The sequence below is a fragment of the Camelus bactrianus genome, chromosome 1 (assembly GCF_048773025.1).
Source record: "Camelus bactrianus isolate YW-2024 breed Bactrian camel chromosome 1, ASM4877302v1, whole genome shotgun sequence".
In the NCBI taxonomy this organism is placed as follows: domain Eukaryota; kingdom Metazoa; phylum Chordata; class Mammalia; order Artiodactyla; family Camelidae; genus Camelus; species Camelus bactrianus.
In genome coordinates this window covers 16,351,399-16,372,160 of record NC_133539.1, presented here as the reverse complement: position 1 = coordinate 16,372,160, position 20,762 = coordinate 16,351,399, and the positions used below count along the sequence as shown (strand labels likewise).

Below are 20,762 nucleotides of genomic sequence, written 5' to 3'. Positions count from 1 at the left end.
GCATTTGTCCATGCGGCATAATTGTAAACATGACTGTAAAATGATGTCTGTTTGTAATGTAAAGCCTGCTTTCAAACTTTAGGCCTCCTTGAAAGCAACTTTTGGATTTTTTTCCCTTGCCTTTCTTTTCTCTGTCTTACTTTCTGCATTCCATTACTTATTATTCGATTTCTATATTTCTAGCAATATGTGTGGAACTAAAAATAAAATTCGAAACTACATGTAACAGAAAAAATCGTAATTCTGCCCACAGAAATTACCTCTGGGTTGATATTTTCATACATATTCCTACAGGCTTTTGGTCTATGTCTATATATATTTTTTTAATAAAACCTGGGATAAATATTTATAAGTATTGCTCTTCACTCAACTATATCATGTAATATCCTGAATTATTTTTTTAAATGGCATTAAATCTGCTTCACATCAAAATCAGAGATATGGAAAGAATTTTTACATAATTTCTCTTCTCGTAAAAGATACTGGGTTTTTTAGGTCAAACTGTACGCATTTTAGAGGGAAAAAAAAGTCTTAGAAATAGGAAGGTGACACTCTAGAGAGCCTGGCTGAAAGGTATTTTTAACAGATTTAGGACTAGAGGCTTCTATGTGGCACCTTGAAGCAGCTGGCAGACAGGTCCCGGGCTCCTCCTCCCTCAGTCATCTTGTTTGGACAGTTAAGAGAAGGGGTTCGTTCCTTGGGTGGTTCCAGGAATTCTTCAACAATGCAACTGCAGTAAATTTCCTGTGGTAAAGGGACCTTGGGGAGCTATACTGAGGCAGTTAAACTTGATGCCAAGATTAGACCTTTTAATAACTTTTCTGGACTGAGGAGAGGAGTAGGAGTCAGTCATTTATTAGAAGACCATACTGGGGGAGCATGCAGCTTAGTGGTAGAGTGTGTGCTGAGGAAGCACAAGGTCCTGGGTTCAATCCCCAGTACCTCCATTTAAAAAAAAAAGACCATATTGGGTTTGTATTAATGTATTTGCAGAGTTATTATCAAAGAAGGGATCTGATGGAGAATGTAGCGTGTTGAAGGGACGTTTGGGGTGGGTTCCACAGTGTGGCCTGGGCTAGACTAAATGCCTTTCCTCGGCACTAGGTGTGAAGCCCCCTCTTCTCACCTCCGTCCTGGCCCTCATCACATTGGACTGAAATGACATTATCTTATTTATCTCTTCTACCAAACTATAAACTTGAAGACTGAGACTGGGAAGAAAAAGATAAATAATTAATCATAGCTGCCATTTGTCAAGGACCTACGGTGGGTAGGCTTGGCATATATTATTGTATATGAAGACTCACACCAACTCTGTGACATACTTTCTTATTTTACAGATGGTCACTGAGGCTCAAGAGCTAGGGAAAGTAGTGGTGTCACAGATAATTATGTGCAAGAGTCATAACGCTTTCAGTTCATCTTTGAATTAAGCCAGCCTGGTAACTGGTGAGGTAACTTGTGAATGAATGAATGAACGAATTGAAATATCAAAGGATAATTTAAGGATGTTAAAAGTTTATTAAATAAGTAAAATGTAACTTCACAGGGACAATTAGAAAACAAGTATTTTTGTTGTTGTCCCTAGAGGCTATTTTAGCCTGTAAATACCCAAAGAAGACCGTCTCCTCCAGACTAGAGTGGAAGAAACTGGGGCGGAGTGTCTCCTTTGTTTATTATCAACAGGCTCTTCAAGGTAAGAAGCTGGGGACCTGACGAGGTGAGAATAAGAGAAGGCTGAGTACCCCAGATCCTTTCTTTAACCAGCGAGAGCAGGATGTGGCTGCTGACTGAAAACGTGTCTCTGTAAGTGTGAGATGAAACTAACAGGGACTGAGACCCAAATCACAGCAACCACCACAACAGAGGACAGGGAACAGAAGCGGGTGGACTCCATGGTGGCCCTGGACCCCTCATTTCTCAGCTCATTCCTAGAGTATATAAGGTGTAATTGTTCTCGCTGGCGCAGTAGGTTAAACTCTTGAGAGCAAAGAAGAAAAGATGGTGTCGGGTTGGGATGGAAGGTCACTGCTTAGCTGTGATAATTTACCCTGTTTCCGTATCACCACCGAGAAAGCCATCACTGAGAAGCCTAGGGAGGTAGGACTTAGTGGAGGGTAAATACAATTAACTTTATCCGGCACTTTCTTTTTAAAATTGTTTATTTGTTAGACATTTCTTTACACTCCTACTCTTCTTGTTGGATATATGAGCTTTTAATTTAAAGTGTTGATAATGATGAATGAAATACAATGATGTCTGAGATTGGCTTAAAATAATCCAGAGGTTAAAGGCACCAATAAAATAAGATAGGCCATGCATTGATGACTGTTATAGCTGGGTGATGGGAACACTGAGGTTTATTTTACTATACTCCCTAATTTTGTGTATACTTGAAATTCTCCATTATAAATATTTCAAAAGTTGGTGCTATAACTCAATAACTGTTATGAATGTGTTATTATTTTAAAATACCATGTGTTACTTTCATTTTAGAGAATTAAACAAGTGAACAAATGTTTAAAGTTCATAGAAAATTTAAAATATCCCTCTGGTTCTTATCTGTCAAGATAGACCACAGACAGCAGGGAGATAATAGAACAGCTGTCTTTTCTTGAATTTTCTATAATTGTCAGTCTGGCACCTGAACGTCATACAAAACACGATTTGAATTCCACATACACGGCTATCAAAAACCAACCAAAAGAAGGTGATAAAAGAACCCTCTCACCTCTTCTGTGGCAGCATGGTGTGAGCCACCACACGTAAAGTTACCATCCCAGCTAATTGAACTAGGCTCTGCAGCATCTTTTGAAGATACGAGTATTTTTATAAGCATCCTAGAAAGGGGAGGGGGGAGGACTGAGGACTGAATTCCTTAAAGTAAAATATGGGAATATGGAACTGAACGTTCTTTTGTGAACAGTATGACGTTATAAAAAAAAGAAATTTGAAATAGCACTCATATATAATTTTTAAGTTTTTCAGTTGAGCTAATAGGAAAATAAATGTGTTGGTTACTGAGAGATGAAAGGAAGGTAGCGGACAGAATGTTATTGCATCGTTATTAATGTCATTGTCTTCTTTTTCTAAAAGGTGATTTTAAAGATCGAGCTGAGATGATTGATTTTAGCATCCGGATCAAAAATGTTACAAGAAAGGATGCCGGGAAATACCGTTGTGAAGTCAGTGCCCCATCTGAACAAGGTCAAAACCTGGAAGAGGATACGGTCACTCTAGAAGTATTAGGTGATGTGCTTGTATCTGTGTGATTACTGTTCCCCACCCTCGTCCCCCTCACCCAGCCCTGGGGCAGGGACACAGTTGGGGCCAGGAAGGTAAAGTTATAAAAGCGGACCACCAGCACCACCTTTCCTGAAAAAAATCTTGGCTATTTTTCCTCTTCACCTCATTGGCTGCTGAAATGTTACTGTTATTAATTAATTAGGACAAAATCTCTTTTCACTTACAATTGAAATAAATCTTAGTGGTCCTACACTGTATGTAGAAGCATTTTCCCCAAGGGTTTATCTTTCGGTCGCTTTCAGCATATGTCGTAATTCTTTTGCCATATAAAATGTCTCAAGTGAGATGATAGAAAAGCAATAAAATCAAAAAGTAGACCAGAGAAGGACAGAAGTCTTTTTGGTAAAGAAAGGAAACTAGCATTTACTGTGCAGCTGGTATGTGTTGGGCTCTTTCGTGTATGTGATTTTACTTAATCTTCATTGACAACCTGATTTTTACAGATGAGGAAATAGATGCTAAGTGGTTCTCCCAAGGCTGCACAGCTAGTTAAGTGTCTGGACCAGGCTTTGGATCCTGATGGGGTTAACTCCAAAGCTAATACATTTAGTTACTCTAAAAATCACTGATACAGAAAAACAAAAGAAAGGGGAAAAGAAAAAAGAAAAAAAAGAACTTCCCAGTGTGACAATTGGTGGAGGAACATGATCTGTTCTGCTCCACAGGTGTTGGTATTAACTGCCAAGCAAAGAGAATAAATAACTCCTTTTCCTTTTTGTACATAGTCCAGGCTCGTTCTCAAATACTAGCACTACACTAGTAGAGAAGAAATTTAAATCAGTAGAACTTGCAGAAGATTCAGCTGGCGTCTTCTGTTGCTCTAGAACAAATGATCAGAAACTTGGAGCTTAGAACATGGCTGGGTTCTCTGCCCAGGGTATCTCGGGGCACAGAGATCAAGGAGTCAGCTGGGCTGCATTCTTGGCTGGAGGCTCTGAGGGGACAATCTGCTGCCAATGTCAAGCGCATTCTTGCTGTTGGCAGATTTCAGTTCCTTGGTTGCAGAACCAAGGTCCCCATTCCAGGCTGGCTATCAGCTGGGGGCCACACTCAGTTCCTAGAGCCACCACATTCCTTGCCACGTGGTCCTCCCCATCTACAGTCTAACAAAAGCATGTTGCATCCTTCTTGTGTTTTGAATCTCTGCATTTCCCTTCTGTTACCAACCAGAGAAAACTCCTTTGAAAGAGGTCATGGGATTAGATCAGACCCATGTAAGTAATCTTTGTATCTTAAAGACAATAGATTTGGGACTTTAATTACAACTCTAAAATCCCTTCAGAGTACAATCTTTAGATTAGTGTTTGACTAAATAACTGAGAGAAACTGTATAAACACCAGGGCTGGGGAACTTGGGGGCCCAACTGTGTTAGAATTCTGCCTACCACAGACATGTCTGGGGCATCCTGGATTTAAGTAAAGTCTGGTTTACAAATCCCTGGGACAGGAATAACCCTAACACAGCTATTCTCTGTGCTGGCCTGAACAGGATTTTAGTTTTGAGTACTGGTCCTGAAAATATCCTCAAGATTGACTTATTTAAATATAGTTGGTAATAATACATTAAAACCATTGGGGAGGGGAGAAGTAGAGATTGTTTATCTAACAAAGAATAGATGTTGTAGTAGCTAATATAATGTTTGCTAATTATAACACGTCAGCCCTGAGTGGCTTACATAATAGAAGTTTCTTTCTCATGTAAGCAAAGTCTAAGTAGTTGGGCCAGAGATAGGTAGTGGTGGAATTACATTGATCTACTTCACGAAATCATTAGAGACCCAAGCTAATGTAAATCTGGCGTCTTTACTACATAGCTTTCTGGGGTCACCACACCTCCTTGGTAGTGGAGTGGTGAGGAGAATGAGTGATGGAGAATTATACTCAGGCCGGGGAATAGCATGTATCTCTTTTCCCCACGTTCCATTGGCCAGAAGTCATGCGGGTGACCCCATCTGGCTGCAGAGGGGCTAGCAAATGTGCTCTAGCTGTGTGCCTATGAAGAAAGGAGACAGGCCTCTATCACAGATATCCAATAAGTCCACCTTCACTTGGCTGTTAAAACCCGTGTTTAGATTGTCAATAACCAGTACCATCTGCCGTCCATCCTTCAGTGGCTCCAGCAGTTCCGTCATGTGAAGTACCCAACTCTGCGCTGAGTGGAACTGTGGTAGAGCTGCGATGTCAAGACAAAGAAGGCAATCCAGCTCCTGAATACACGTGGTTTAAGGATGGCATCCGTTTGTTGGGGAATCCCAAACTCGGCTCCCAAGGCACCAACAGCTCATATACAGTGAACACAAAATCTGGAACTCTGGTAAGGTCATTTCAAGCATTGACCTAATAACTGTCTTGCATTTGGAAAAAGAAATTATTAGAACTGCAGTGATGGAGAACAGAAGGCTGATACCATTGCTTGTTAAGTAGAGAAAGGAGGGGGTAGCAGGAAAGATAACGGCGCTCGCACAGAGAAGTGATGGGAAAAGCTGCCCCAGGAGATGGGAAGACAAGACAGAGACCTAGGGAGCCGGGCACACCGAGGCCTGTGCCAGGGACCTGAAACAGGCTGGCATGGATTCATGGTGATGGATCAGGCCAGGGAAGGTACTAAGCGCGTTCATTTTTATAATATCAGGGAAGTTCACGAACACTCTCTTAGGGACACGCTGACCTCAGTGCCAGCCACGTGAGAATAGTGACTGTTGCTAACCTATGATAGGATGTCTGTGTCATTAAACTCTGCCATGGCTAGTTCGTCAGCAACAGACTCTGTGACTTGAGTATCTGTTGCTTTGGATTTAGGCAGATTGTCTGATGACTGAAAAGCCTTTCTAAGGAATCCTACTGGAAATCTAGAAATAAACTCTTTAAAGTTAATGACATTTACAAATAAGAGTATTTTTACTGTTTTGTCCCTGACTTTTTAGGGTAGAGATGAGGAGTTTACAAAAAAGATCATTAAATTTGAACCTTTCTATGTTTTAAAAAAAAAATTTGAGGCTTTTTTTTTCATTCAAAATAATATGTCAATTTAAACATGTCTGACTTCCAGCGATGCAGACTCACTAGCATCACTATAATCAAAGAATCTTAAAGGCATGGTAATAAAAATTTTAATGAATTTTATAAGGATGGTCTAATGTTTCCTTTCATTCCTTCAGTCTCCAAGTGCACAATGATATTTAGAAACTAGATCCCCTGGTAACTAATCAAGTGTATTGATAAAGTGACTTAAAAAATCAGCATCTCGGCTACTCCTTAAGGAAGGAGGCCCTGCCCTGGCCCTGCCCAGTCAGCAGGCTCAGTCAGCAGCTCCGAGTGATTTTTACATCGAGAAATTGGGCAGAAAACCTGCAGTCACACTTGGCTATATTTACTTTTCAAATTTAGTTTTTCTCAGACCAGGTGCTAAAAAGCCCCAAGGCAGGTCTGAGATGAAATAGATTCACTTTCCTCAGTCAACCTCAACCCTTGAAATATCTGTGATGTCAAAGGGAGGCACCAGGGCACCAGCTCCTGAATACACGTGGTTTAAGGATGGCATCCGTTTGTTGGGGAATCCCAAACTCGGCTCCCAAAATATCCCAAAATAACCAGGATGGGTTATTTTCTGAGAAACTTGCCAAAGACTCAGTGTGTGGATGACAGTGGCTCCCTTTTAATCACCAGTTATGTGCTGGGAGATCATTTCCCGTTTGAGTCTAGCTTGTGGTTTATACATAACCTTGGCTCTGAGTTCATGGTGAATGGTTTGTAAAGAAGTCTGGCTTTGAGGATTGATTCCATGTGGTGAGAATACACAAGGAGAAGCTTTCTGCTGCACCATGCTGAGGTACACAGGAGGAAGAGGGGTGTCAGTAGTGGGTAAGGAGAAGAGGAGAAGGCTGTTTTCAGGAACATACCTCGTGTGTGGGTACCAGACAGTGAGGATGTGCTCCTTAGAGGATCATGGCCTCTCAAGGATGCAGACAGTGGTGACCACTGCGGTTTTGAGGGTGTGACTGGAGGGTGCTGGAAGGATGATTCTCACCCTCTGTGCTGGTCCTGGCAGGATCCTTTAAAGTGGCCAGGACACACTGCATTTCCTCCCTCCTAACTAACTAACTTCTGGCCTTCCATCCATCTATCCATCCATCCCTTCTACCCACCCTTCTTTCCTTCCTTCCAGAAATTTTCCAAGATGCTAACACTGCTAGTAACAATTATGAAGCTTATTGTATCAAAGTCTTACCTTTCAGCTGCTTTGGCAGGGAATAGATTGAGCAAGGGTTACACTTGATCTTCTCAGAATTTTCAAAAATTCAACAGCTGATGGAATTTATAATCCAGTAAACAGCATTGATTAAGGCTTTCCTAGGCCCTAAACTACTGTCTTTAGAGGAAGTGTTCGTTGTTTACTGCTGCCATAAACTTACTTGTGACTTAGAAAACTGTCCTTTAAGGCCAGCAAGGCCTTCATTTATAAATGGTGTTTCCTAGGAATTAGAAATACCTAGAATACTGAACACTACCATGTGCTGTAAACTTTAAAAAATGCCTACTGCCTTCCTAACGTACTGCTTTCTCAGTATCACACACACAAAAAGACACTTACCCATATCTGTTTAAGTCTTTCTCTGTCAAATTAGACAGGTGGCCTAGCTAATTACTCCTTGGAGGAGTGGCAGGTTTTTAAATTCTCAGCAAAGGTATAATAAAGTCCTAAGTCATTAAAAAAAAAAAGACTAACAATGCTAAATTTAAGGAAAACGGTTCTTTTAGGAGTCTATTGATAGATGTATTGCTTAAAAACATACTTATTTTTCTTCCCCAAATAGCAATTTAATACTGTTTCAAAACTGGACAGTGGCGAATACGCCTGCGAAGCCCGTAATTCCGTTGGACACCGCAGGTGTCGTGGGAAACGAATGCAAGTAGGTAAGCACGAAATAGTGGGAGGGACGAATGGTTTGCAGTTAGAACATGCAAATACCATATTCGAGGGTGGAAGGAGCAAGGGATAGGTAAGGACTGAGTGATTTGAAGGATGAACAGGATAAATGTTTAAAATCAGCTTGACATAACGTGTTACCAAGAGCAAAGATGCTGTTTCAATCCAGCTTCCAAACAAGCCAAGGATACTTATCATTATATTTTACAGATTTTTAAAATTTTTCAAGTATTATTTTTAAAATATGCTCATCTGAGAAATCCTCCTTCAAACAAAAACTAAGAGTCTTGTAAATTGCCCGGGGTCAAGGATTTGGAGCAGGGGTTCAAATCCCAGTTCTGCTTTTTCACTATATGCTCTTGGGCAAGTTAATTACATAGTAATATACCATCCTCATAGAGTTGGTATGGAGATTCAAATAATTAATATTCAAAAGTGTTAGGAGAATGGCATTGGCATACTGTGAGCTCTAAGTATTGGCTGTTTTAACTGTTAATTTTCTCAACCCCCTGAAATACTACGCTTGTACTTATCTAAGAGTAATCACCCCAAAAAGACATGTTAAATATGGTTATGGATCTAGTTTGCTATAAAACATAGCTGCCATATATTATATTTCACAAAACAAGCTTCTTAATGTCCAATAAAATTTGGGCCCAAGAATCTCTTCCGATTAGATGAGTTTCAGAGCAAACTTTTCTCATTTTATTTTTAGTAATTTGGTTGAATTCTCTCTTGTATGAAAGCTGTGTGTTTTGAAAACGATTGTGTAATAGAGAGGGGTGAGCTGGAGGTGGCACCGAGGGGTGAAAGATCACTCAGGGAGGCTGTGTCCTGAAGCAGAAGACTGAGGGCGCCCCTCAGTTCAGGAGCCTGTCCTCAGCTTGGTGGAGTCAGAAATTCGTTTTTTCCCAATGCGTTTTGATATGTGGGCATAGTTTGTATTGTCTGTGCACAGTTAAATTCTCAGCATAATTTTTTTAAAGAAAACATAATCCTGTTAGACTTCAGGATCTCCTAAAGTAAAAGATATTCAATCGTATACTCTCATTTCCACAAGTAAGTTTGAATTTCAGGTCTTCTTAAAATTCAGGGATACCTACCATTAACCAGACTCATTCAAGTGCTGACATTTATAGTCAAACATAAGCATTTGCTTAAATTATCAGAAAAAAATCTCTCAATGCTGCTTTGGAGTTAATAGAAAAATTCATATTACTTTTTAGTTTTTCTTTAAATGATTGTGTTTAATTTCAATGCCTGATTTAGCCTCATCTTAAGAAATATTATTTGTGAAGTCATGGTTTTGACATACTAGTTACATTTTCGTAGCATGCAGTAAACAAATACATGACAAAATTTAGAAGCCTGTGTTTCACTAATAGTGTCATTTTAATTTGAACATGATTTCCACATATCTACCCTTTCTGGTATAATTGGCTTCAGAGTCAAAATTACTTTGTTTAAAGCTCATCCATTGATCCTAGGTGTTCACACACTTGGTTTGGAATTCACATCTTTGGAAATACATAATTCATGAGGTCGCATTTCCAGTTTTCTGAATTATCACCAATAACTTGTAACCAAAACCAGATCTGTTAACCATTCTAACTAAATCCTTTTTGAAATGTAGGAAGAGATAAAATCATGGATTTGCTGATTGTTCCCGAGCCGCTTCATTATACAACTCCAGAAGATTCTACTCACACGCAGCATTTTAGCATTTGGTTCCTTTCCTTTCAATTAGAATAATGATACCTTCCTTTTATCGTGATTTTTAAGAAAGAACAGTATTTTCGTATTTGTTATTAAATTTTCTCTTTATGAGGCATAAGGTGGGCGTATGACTTGCTCAAAAACTCAAAGTAAACGGGTAAATGGGATGAACACGGTTTACCTCTAGCTTAGAAGTCTTCCATCTTCTATTGAAAAAAGTAAAATAACATTTATACCACGACTTAGTACTGACAGGGTAAGAGCTTTTTTGGTTAGAATTTGCCTTTAGCTTGAAACCTGCATAGATGTCAAATTCATTGACTATTACAAAGAAAACAGTAGGCACACAGTTTGGTTCTCAGGAGTTTTATTCAGTTATTAATTTCATTTTGCCTTAGACTATGACTACTGTGGATTTTTCCCCCTCTCTGTTACTTTTTTATCCAAGTGAATAAATAGCTGAATCTCAACCTCCCAATACCCAAGCAAATATGAACTGAGTTTATACCAAGCAATAATAATTAATGTCTTTTATTCTAGTCAAATTACTCAGACTTTCAAAGGATTTATCCCTTTTTTAAAAAAAAAAAATCAGTTAATATTTGAGAGGTAGCTGAAAAAATTAGTAGCATTTGGCATTTGGAAAAAATTTAAGACCAGAAAGTTTTATGATAAGCAGACTCACTTAAGTAATATTTCTTAAAAAATCTTTCCCCAAATGTACACTGCTTTAAAATATCTAAAATTACTATTGAGAAAATGCTATCTAATATTTTCTCCAACTTATTTAATTTTATGTTAATAAATACTTGCTTTTTAAAAAAGAACCCTTTTGTTCCTTTAAAAAGTGTAGGCTATTTGCATATTAATAAATAAGAAGTGTTTAAATGATGGAAGAGTGTGGCTTATATGAAATCCTTATGGACAAGATGGAAAAATGGGACCCAAATTAAATGTCTAGATGGATTCACACGTAGTTGGATCCCTCACCCAGAGTATGCTAGTAAATTTTGTTATATGAAGAGAGATGTCTAATAGCCTGTTAAATAGTTCTTCCTCAAAGTCATGTTTATCATTTTATTAATGACTTGAATGAGAGTATTTCTGATGCATTTCCCAGCTGCAGAAATGTTAACCTCAGAAGGTTAATCATCTCATTCTTGGGCAACTGAATCAGTAACTGGAAAAACCTCACAAGTTGATAATGTGGTAGTGATTTCAAACTTAGGTCCAAAAAAGTACAGTTATGGTCGGTTAGAGGAAAGCTGACTTAGTAGCAACAGGAAAAAGCCTTGGGGAGTTTAAGTAATTTTTAACTTAATGGGATAACAGTTTAACAGCATATATGTATGTGGGTGTGTATGTGTTCATGTGTGGACACACGCACACCCCCACATAAATTCAAGAAAGATGTTTCTGACATGTAGTTTTATAGAACAGCAGTGGCGCGGGCTTTCTTTGGGGCTGAATGAGTTTTCCGTATTTGGGAAATTGACACAGATGATGATGTAGAGGAATTTTAAGAAAAATTTGAGGGGAGTGAGGCAGTAGAATTCTTGAACTCACTGAACTTCAAAGCTCACTTCCAACCTGATATTTAATCGTATAGGATTACATCTCCACATGAATGCAAGAGAATGCCATACATTTTTTTTTCTTCTGGATCATAGAACTTTTTAAAATTTAAGATTCTTGCAAAAATTGTTAAATTTTTAATCAATTTTGTACCACGTCCTGGGAATGAGTGAGTTTAACAGGCTTCAAAAGCATGAAACTATCCACATTTATGGTATAGCTCCGAAAGGGAGCTTTTCAGAGCTTTTTCAGTTTAATGACTCCATCTGTCCATCTCTGTGACACGAATTCACACATGGTTTATTCTGCATTCCAGATGATCTCAACATAAGTGGCATCATAGCAGCCGTAGTGGTTGGGGCCTTAGTGATTTCTGTCTGTGGCCTCGGCGTGTGCTATGCTCAGAGGAAAGGCTACTTTTCAAGTAAGTGAATTTCACTCTTTGCTAGACAGCTTCCTGTGGATATAGAGTTTTCTTATGAGACACTGTTTCCCCTAAGAAGTTCTCACAAACTCTGGAGAGTATTTTTCACTGATTTTTCTGCGGTAGAAAATGTTCCAGATGACACACAGGTGAGTCATGAAGCACCTTGGCAGACAGGGAGGAAAGGCAGCGCTGTCTCATCTCAGCATTCCGGGAAACACCACGGCATCCGTGAGAGGCGCCCTGGTGCAGCGATACTGAGAGATGCTCAACGTGGTTGGTTATTTATAGTATATGTACACATATTTAAGATCCTTTTAGTTTAAGTTACGAATTGTACATCTCAAGATGTAAATTAATTTCTAGTTTTATGATAAGAAATTTCATTGAAATAAATCTGTGAAATGTTTCATCAGTGCAGAACAGTGGAGTGTTGAATGTCAAATTTAGCACAAATGTATTTAGAAGAGAATTGTTCAATAAAAACTAGAAACCAATTGTATTACAGTTGCTTCTGAGGTTTTTAATTCTTCAAGCTTAGCTGTCTTGTAACTCCCATTTGGGGATACAACAGGTTTGATGTAAATGCGTGAGATTTTAAAATAATGTTTTAGTCTCTTAATGCATTTCTTTACTCCCCGTCTTTAAATTTACCTGAGACCTTAAAAGGTGCAGAACTCCATCAGGTCCATTAGGAATCGTGAATAAAGTAGAATTTTTTAATGAAATAATAAGTTGATAGCATGGACCAGTTTTAGACCCACTGTTTTATAAGTGAACATTAATTTTGGAATTTAGGTTTAAGAAATATTTTATACCAAAATAAAACTTAAATTTAAGAGGGGTTTCTAATAATATCTATAAGTAGGCATTAAGTATTATAAAAAAGTTTCCATGAACATGGCTTCAGGGGTATTTCTCTATAATTAAAAATAACTGCTCTGTGAATTAACAGTAGCTGTTTTTTTATATGGTGCGCTGGTCTAGTCCCGAGTAATGTAATCTGGCCGGGTCCCCCTGCTGGTCACCAGTGAAAGTACACTGGTGTCTTTGTCTCTACTTGCAAAGAATATCTGAGTATTTTTACTGAAGACTTGGTAAATTTTTCTTAAAATCCTCAATCAATTAAAGATTTGATGTGAAAATTAGTAGTTCATTAGCTAAAAATGTTACTCCCATTTACATCTAGCAGAAAACCGTCTGCCAGCTGATTTTCTATGGCTCACGAGCTAAGAATGGTGTTTACAGATGAACACTGCAATCTGTTTGATAATAGAGAACACTAACTTTGAACCCCAATTAAGAGAAATGTTATCCCCTCTCCCAAAAGAACTCCATTCTTTGAATTACTAGACATGTGTTGTAAGACTTTGATTACTATTATTGTATTTTGAATCCATTGATAAAATCTTTGGGAAATTTGTTTTCTCTTTGTTATATAGGTATCTACTTAATATCCTCAATTTTTACCTCTGCCTGCAAAGCCTAAAACATTTGCTTTGTGGTCCCTTACAGAAAAAGTTTGCCAACCCTTGATTTAGAAGGTATAAATGTCAGCAAGTAAAAATCAAAATTGAGAAAAATAAATTACGGCAAAACTCACTTTTTATGAATCTGTATACTATGTAAATTCTTGTATTAATGATATATACTTATTCTTTTGCAGAAGAAACTTCCTTCCAGTAAGTATACTTTCTTAATGCATGCTTTCTCCCATATCAACTACTTTTTTGTTAATCATCCATTTTAAGTCAAAAGTGAGAAGTTGAGTTATTTGTATGGGTTTAATTCTATGGGAAGTGATTCAGATTCATCAGGAAACACATCCTACCTCATGCCTACTTGTTATTTATGTTTAATTACCTACAGAATAAATACAGTCGCTCCTTTGACTTCGTAGGCATTTCTGTAGTACTACTTAAAAATGTTTTTTTCTGTATTTTGCTAAATTTAAAATGTTCAAATAAAATTTTCCCTAACAGTCATTTTTACATTTAATTGAATACCAATTATGTGCCCAACACTGTCCCAGGGACTGACAACACTGCAGTGAATAAAATAGGCCAGAGAAAGCCCTCTGCCTCATGGAGCTTACAATCTACTAGCGAGAGGCAGAAAGCTAACACATACGTGAACTCTACAGGATGTCAGATTGTGATAAGTACTATGGAGAAAAGCAGGTAAGAGAATAGAGAATGCACTGGGAGGAGTGGAGACTGTCCTTTTAAATAGGGTAGTTAGGCAGAAATAGACTAACGGACATAGAAAACAATCTGTTGTTACCAGCCGGGCAGAGGGGGTAGGGATGGATTAGGAGCTTGGGATTAATAGATACACATTACTGTATGTAGAACAGATAAACAAGAGACCTACTGTGTAGCACAGGGAACTATGTTCAATTTCTTGTAATGAGCTATAATGGAAAAGAATCTGAAAAAATATTTATATATCTTTATAACTGGATCGTTGCTGTACACGTGAAAATAACATTGTGAATCGACTGCACTTGAATAAAAAATAAGAATTAAAAGGAAAAAAAACAGATATGGCTTATGTAAGAAGAGAACATGTGTTTCAGTCTTAGTCGCTAGCATAAATGCAAAATTCTAAGCACAGCATTAGCAAACCGAGTATATTAGCATAGGGACTATATCATCTTTGTACATAGTTAGCTGACCGCTATAATCAAATGTGCAGATTAAAATAGAATAGATTTTAATAAAATTGACACATTTTACCAGAAAAAAAAAAGTTTTTTAAATAGAGTGGTTAGGGAGGGTCTCGCAGATGAGGGGACTTTGAGAAAGGTCTTGAGGCAGGAACACCAAGGGGGCCGTGTGGTTGGAACAGAGTGAGGACAAGGCAAAGCGGAGATAAATGTGCACAAGCAGTGTAGGGGGGCCAGGTTACATGGAGCCTCTTCCAGGCAGTTGTCAGGAGTTCGGCTTTGGTTCTGAGTGAGGTGGGAAGTCACTGGAGACCCTTGAGCAGAGTATCTCTAACCCAGACAATAATCTGGAGGTAGAATCTGTATGCCTAGACACACCTCCCATTTGTCAAATCCATGCCCCTCAAAACCTGTTGGATAATGAATTGGATGTTGCATTAGTTTGTTAGGGTTGCCTTAAAAGTGCCACAGACTGGTGGTTTAAACAACAGAAATTTATTTCTCCTTGTTCTGTTCTGGAGACTAGAAGTCCAGGATCAAGATAGCAGCAGAATCGGTTACTTCTGAGGGTGTCTTTTAAAGTTGGCCTTCTCCGTCTTCACATGGCCTTCCCTCTCCTGTTTGTATCTCCTCTTCTCATAAGGACACCAGTCATGTTGGATTAAGGCCCACCCTAATTACTTCATTTTAATTTAATTATCTCTTTAAAGACCCTGTCTGCTAATTCGGTCACATTCTGAGGTACTGGAGGAGGGGGTGGGTTGGGACTTGAACAGATGACTATTTGGTGCGGGCACAGTTCAGCCCATTAACAGATAGCTAGAACCATAGTCACCCTGTAAAACTTTCTTTCCATAGAAATAAAAATGAAATTTGAGATTATAATGATAACGATTTCAAAATGATAAACGTTAATGAGTTGATGAGCTAAAAGTAAAGTTTCTGGTTTGCATACTCCACAAAAGTTGTTAGTATCAAGCCCTAGGCTATAAATAGACACAGGGTTCACACATACTGATATTTTGTTGCATGGTTTTCTCTGTGAATATTGTCTATAAATAGAAGAAATTCAGTTAGGCTTGCTGGGCGGGGAGGGGGGTTGTACCTGGCTAAGACAAATGTTCATCCTCCTGTTGAGAAAATAGATGGAAGTAGCGTTAACCAAAAGCGGGTATGTGTTTCAGAATTGGCCATGATAATGTAGTAAATATTGTCTTTTCTGTTCCATAAACAGGAAGAGCAGTTCTGCATCTAAAGCCGCGACAATGAGCGAAAATGTGAGTATTTGTTGAGCATATTTATAGAACGAATGTGTTTAGGGAATTGGGCAGGAAAAAAGTAATTGTACGGAAGTGATGAATTTTCACTTTTAATATATTTTGTACTAGTGGTTACCGCTGGTCTTTAGAAGGAGCTAAATAAATGTCAGCCTCCAGCCCCCGTCTGGGAGGGACGATAAAGCTGCCCAGCACGTGTAGAACAATGGCGCTTTACTGCGCTATTATAATCTCTCATGGTGTTTTCTATTATTAGTCAGCCTCCTTGGTATCATTAGATCTGGCATTATCAGCTCCACTTTATAGATGAGGTGATTAAGACACAAGTGCTCACAGGAGTACAGTGGCCGAGCTGGGACCCAGGTACCTTGATTTCTTGTCAGGCTGACCAAGCAGATCGCTTCCAGCACATCTGTGGTTCCAGGACTCTTCTGTGGTTATTCAGAGCACTTAGATGTTTTAGGGAAGTGGAATACCCTGTGCCTTTGTTGAAAGGAGCATTTCAGAAATCCTTGAAAAGATGCAAGGATGATCTAATTCGGATGGGTAAGGGACCGTAATTTAGACATCCAGACCATCCTGAACTTTTGCATTTGTAAGCTCTACAGGGAAGCAGTTAAGTACCATTGTTGCTCAGATTTTGTAGCTCTTTGGATGGATATTCAGCCTTCTGGACTATGTTTCAGGGATACACTTGGGGGAGAGAGTTTTTATGTTTTTAGAAGCTAAGTCCTTTCTTGAGAAATGGGGCGCTGGCTCCCCGAATTCCGTGGTCCTCTACAATAGGGATCTCTTAGCTTTCCTTTCAGTAGAGCTTGGGGTGGGGTGTGGACGTCAATATTTTAAACACTGAAGTGACTCTAATGGACACTAACGTGTAAGACCTATGTACTGCTCCACAGAGGATTTTCTGTCAAAAATTGTTAAAATTGTCGACTCCAGAATCTATCACGGAAGGCACTTTATTTCATAGTTTACAGTACTGAACGCATGTTATTCTTTAATTAGCAGCTAAGCAGTATGTAACTCCACATTTGCTCCTACAATTTGTGGAAAATACTCCTTGAGTGTGGAATAAAATAACCTCATCCCATCAAACAGGAAGAGACACTTTGTGGCTGAGCTGGAAGAACAAAAGCCTCTTTCTTTTTCCTTGTCTTCCTCTCGGTTGCCCTGGTCATCAGCTGAGAGCTAGTCCCAGTGCTAGTTCGGCCCAAGAGCAGGGTTTCTCGAACTTGGCACTAAGGACATTTTCTTATAGTTCTCATGTAAAATTTATATAAGAAATGACAATTTCTTACAATTCTTATATAATGAGTTCTTATAATTTCATATAGTTCTTTGTTGTGACGATTATAGAATGCTTAGCAGCACCTGACCTCTATCCATTAGATGTGAGCAGCATCACCCCCAGCAAACAAGATTTCTCCTGCTCTAATTCCCTCTCCTACTTCTTTACTCTTTAGGCAATGTTTCAAAGATTCGTCTTCTAGCATTTAGTTATTTTATCCCCCATAAAAACGATTTAATTATGTGTACACTGGTTTGTACCTGTGAAAGTCACAGAGTGGATGTAGTTTTATACTCATAAGACATATACTTCTTTAAAGATGAACTAATGCATGATATTTAAACTCAGTTTTTCTTTCTTTTCCTAGGATTTCAAGCATACAAAATCCTTTATAATTTAAAAGAACCCCACCTTTGAGATACACCAAAACCACAGCTGTTGCCCAAGTTATTAAAAGATTATAAAACTCTGCTTTGTCTTACATTTGCAAAGAGATCCATGAGGAGATGAAATGGGTATTTCATTATAATCTTTATGACTGCTAAATCACTTGAAATTTTTATTTTACACAAATAGTTCTGTCAGCACCTAAAATACAGTCTGGTTTCTTATGTCTGGACGAAGTTTTAAAGAATCAAAATACTTTGTAATATTGCGGGACTTGTGAAACGTTAAATATCCTAACTCCTAGAGGAAGTTACTAAAATATATCATGTTGGTTGTGAAATTAATCCCCAAAGCCTGAAAATATAAACTGCATGACCCTCTGTGTGAGATTTAGAGGGTTCAGAAAATATTCTGACAGATCCAAAAGGAACCTCTGGTCTCATATCTACCAGGATCCTCTTTTCTCCCCTAATATAATCCTGACTCCACTGCTCCTTTATCACTAATATATCCACAGAAGGGAGATGGCGGGACTGGGTCTTACACCCAAGGATTTGCACTCTGGGTTTAGTTTCTGAGAACTGAAAGCAACATGAAGAAGAACATCTAATGACCAGAGCTCACTCACCAGTGTGTGTCAATGATTTCTTCATTAAACATTGTTTTGAGTCACACACAAACCCAAGCGTCTTATTTCACCCCCAGAGCTTCCTGTCATTACTTCCTTCCCCTAAGGCCCCCTTGAAGAGCAACAGTGACCTTGACGTCAGAACTCACCACTGGAGCCAACACACAGGACCCTGCAGGTACCTGTCCCTGTGTGATGGTGACTTCACATCTCTCTGTCTCTCAAAATCACGCAGTGAATTCTGTGTTGGCCTGAGTCCCTTGCTCTTTGGCTAGTGGTCTGCCGATCCTGCTTACGGCCAAGTCAGGGATACAGAGGGGAGGAGTGGCTGTCGCACAAGAAAAATGAGATGAAGCAGCTCGGTGTGGCTCCCCCAACCTGGAGCCCTGCTTGAGACTTAGAAGACACAGGAGAAATGAAGTGAAAACTGGGCCTGATCATCTGGCTTCTCAACTGATATGTCACAAAGACCTCCAGCTAGTGTTACAACGTGAAAACTCCAGTGACCCACGTACTAGGGAGAGCAGTTAGGCTGTGTTCAGTTAGGAATGATCATCTATAACTTATGCTGATTATTCAATTCATATTAAAAACAAAGCATGGCTAGGGCATTTCCAATTCTAGGCAAATCTGGAAGACAAGGTCCCTCACTACCTTTGACAACTTTGAACACGGTTACGCTGCTTTGAAAGGAGCCCTGCTTTTTTCCCAATTGGCAAAGCAAATCCCCAGGATTCACTGGACAACTGGATTAAGTCCTCACCAGGTGCCTAACATATGCCAGGACAGCAGGTCACTGGGAAGATGCCTGTTGTCAGATTGCCTGCCCCCACCCTCCATCCCTGCCCCACTTACCCGTGACATTCAATGCTTTTAAGCAGACCCCTTCCAGCATTTTCTGTAAAGGGCCAGACGGTAGATACTATAAGCCATACAGGCCTTACGGTCCCTGTTACGGCTGCCTGGACTCCTTAGCTCTGTCACTGTGGTATGAAAGCAGCCACAGACAACAAGCAGATGGTCGGGTTTGTGTTATTTACAAGAACAGCAGGCACAGCCAGGATCTGGCCCACACGTGTGGTTTCCCAACTCTTGATGGTGGAGCATGAAACAAAGCACCCATCTAACACCTTCTGTCAGAAATTAAGCTAAATGTTGTCCATGCTTTGATTTGCTTTGGCTTGGGGAATGCCGTCCTCTGGCATCGCCGAGTACCAAGGGGATACGTGAGGCTCCAAGATGCCTCTTCAGGCATCCCTACCTGCACACGAGATCAACTTCTTCAGCGTAAATGATGCAGATCCCTATTGTGGGGGAAAAAATAAGCGGTGCCTTAGCTTTCCTAACAGAAGAAAAGCCATATAAGCTAGAGGATTCACTGTATGCAGTGTCAACGTCTAGTCTCTTATGTCAAACACACATACGTTACCTTAGAATATTGTAAACAGCTAAATAAATCACTGTGCAAAGAATGCTTTCTCCCACATGTAGGATATAGTGTTGAGCACTCATTTTCCAATTATTAAAAGTATATCCACCTGGGTCTGGACTTGTGTTTCTCTTTGCTTTTATTTGAGGGGCTTGCACACTGACAACTGGTAGAATCCCATTATAACTCTTAAGAGCATTTTTATTTTGTTTTTGTGCAGTGAAGTTGTGTTGTGTAAGGGTGAGGGCTCCCGAATCTTTAATAGCAGGTTTTGTTTTGTTTTGTTTTGTTTTGTTTTAATTATTATCGTTGCTGTCGTAACTAGACTTAATTTATTTTCAGTTGGAGGTTTAACCTAACTAAATCTGGAACAACTGATTGTTTTTCCATACAGCTTTGCGAAGAACTTCCTTCATCTCACAGGTGGTTTTGTTTGATTGCAGGCTACGTTAGTAAAAATAGCTGAACTTGTTCCACTTTTCACCCCACTGACTGGTGCAGGGGAAGGCATCCACCTATTGTTCAGTAAAACCCAGGAAACACTCCCTCTTACCGTCCGTGGCTACAGGGCTAGCACGTTAGCGGCTTGAGATGAGAAGCTCCTAGAACACCTCCCCTTCAACCTCAGTAATCTCTGGCCCGTCCACCCCTCCCTAATCTCACAGCCTGTCATGTTCTCTGTCTTCCCTTTTCCCTCGCCCAGTCTAAATGCCACGGTGGGCCATTTCATCCCTTCACCACAGATGCCCGAATCTTTCATCTTATTTTTGTCAAGATTGAAGCTAACCACGATGAATACATTTAAATTCTATCACTACCACTACACCCTCCCTATCTCTAAACTCCATTTTTAACCTCCCGTTTATTCATGACACATTTGATGACTGTCACTACTTTTATCTCACCTGTCTTCTAGGAACTTCCTTCCTCAAGTACCCTCTCTCAGCAATTTTTTTTTCTTTGAGTTTTAGAAATAATTCCTATCATACTTAAATCCACAAATTCTATAAAAGCAGTATATTGGTAATACCATATTTTTTTAATTTTAAAAATACATATATATTTTAAAACTTTTTTAAATTTTTATACAATTTTAAAGGTTACTTTCCATTTACAGTCATTACAAAATATTAG

General features: G+C 39.2%; 1 protein-coding gene across 2 annotated transcripts in view; it reads left to right on the top strand.

Annotated features, from left to right (window-relative positions):
* Positions 1 to 17,653, top strand: part of JAM2 (junctional adhesion molecule 2) — a 50,353-nt gene extending 32,700 nt beyond the window's left edge. The window contains exons 3-10 of one of the 2 annotated variants that reach the window (XM_074361213.1): positions 1,589 to 1,696; positions 3,097 to 3,249; positions 5,418 to 5,620; positions 8,121 to 8,220; positions 11,841 to 11,948; positions 13,615 to 13,630; positions 15,851 to 15,893; positions 17,552 to 17,653. In XM_074361213.1, the coding sequence (XP_074217314.1) occupies positions 1,589 to 1,696; positions 3,097 to 3,249; positions 5,418 to 5,620; positions 8,121 to 8,220; positions 11,841 to 11,948; positions 13,615 to 13,630; positions 15,851 to 15,893; positions 17,552 to 17,584 (764 nt within the window). In that variant the 3' untranslated portion in view covers positions 17,585 to 17,653. The remainder of the gene's footprint in view (positions 1 to 1,588; positions 1,697 to 3,096; positions 3,250 to 5,417; positions 5,621 to 8,120; positions 8,221 to 11,840; positions 11,949 to 13,614; positions 13,631 to 15,850; positions 15,894 to 17,551) is intronic. The other variant, XM_074361222.1, reaches the window with a different exon arrangement.
* The last annotated feature ends 3,109 nt before the right edge of the window (positions 17,654 to 20,762 follow it).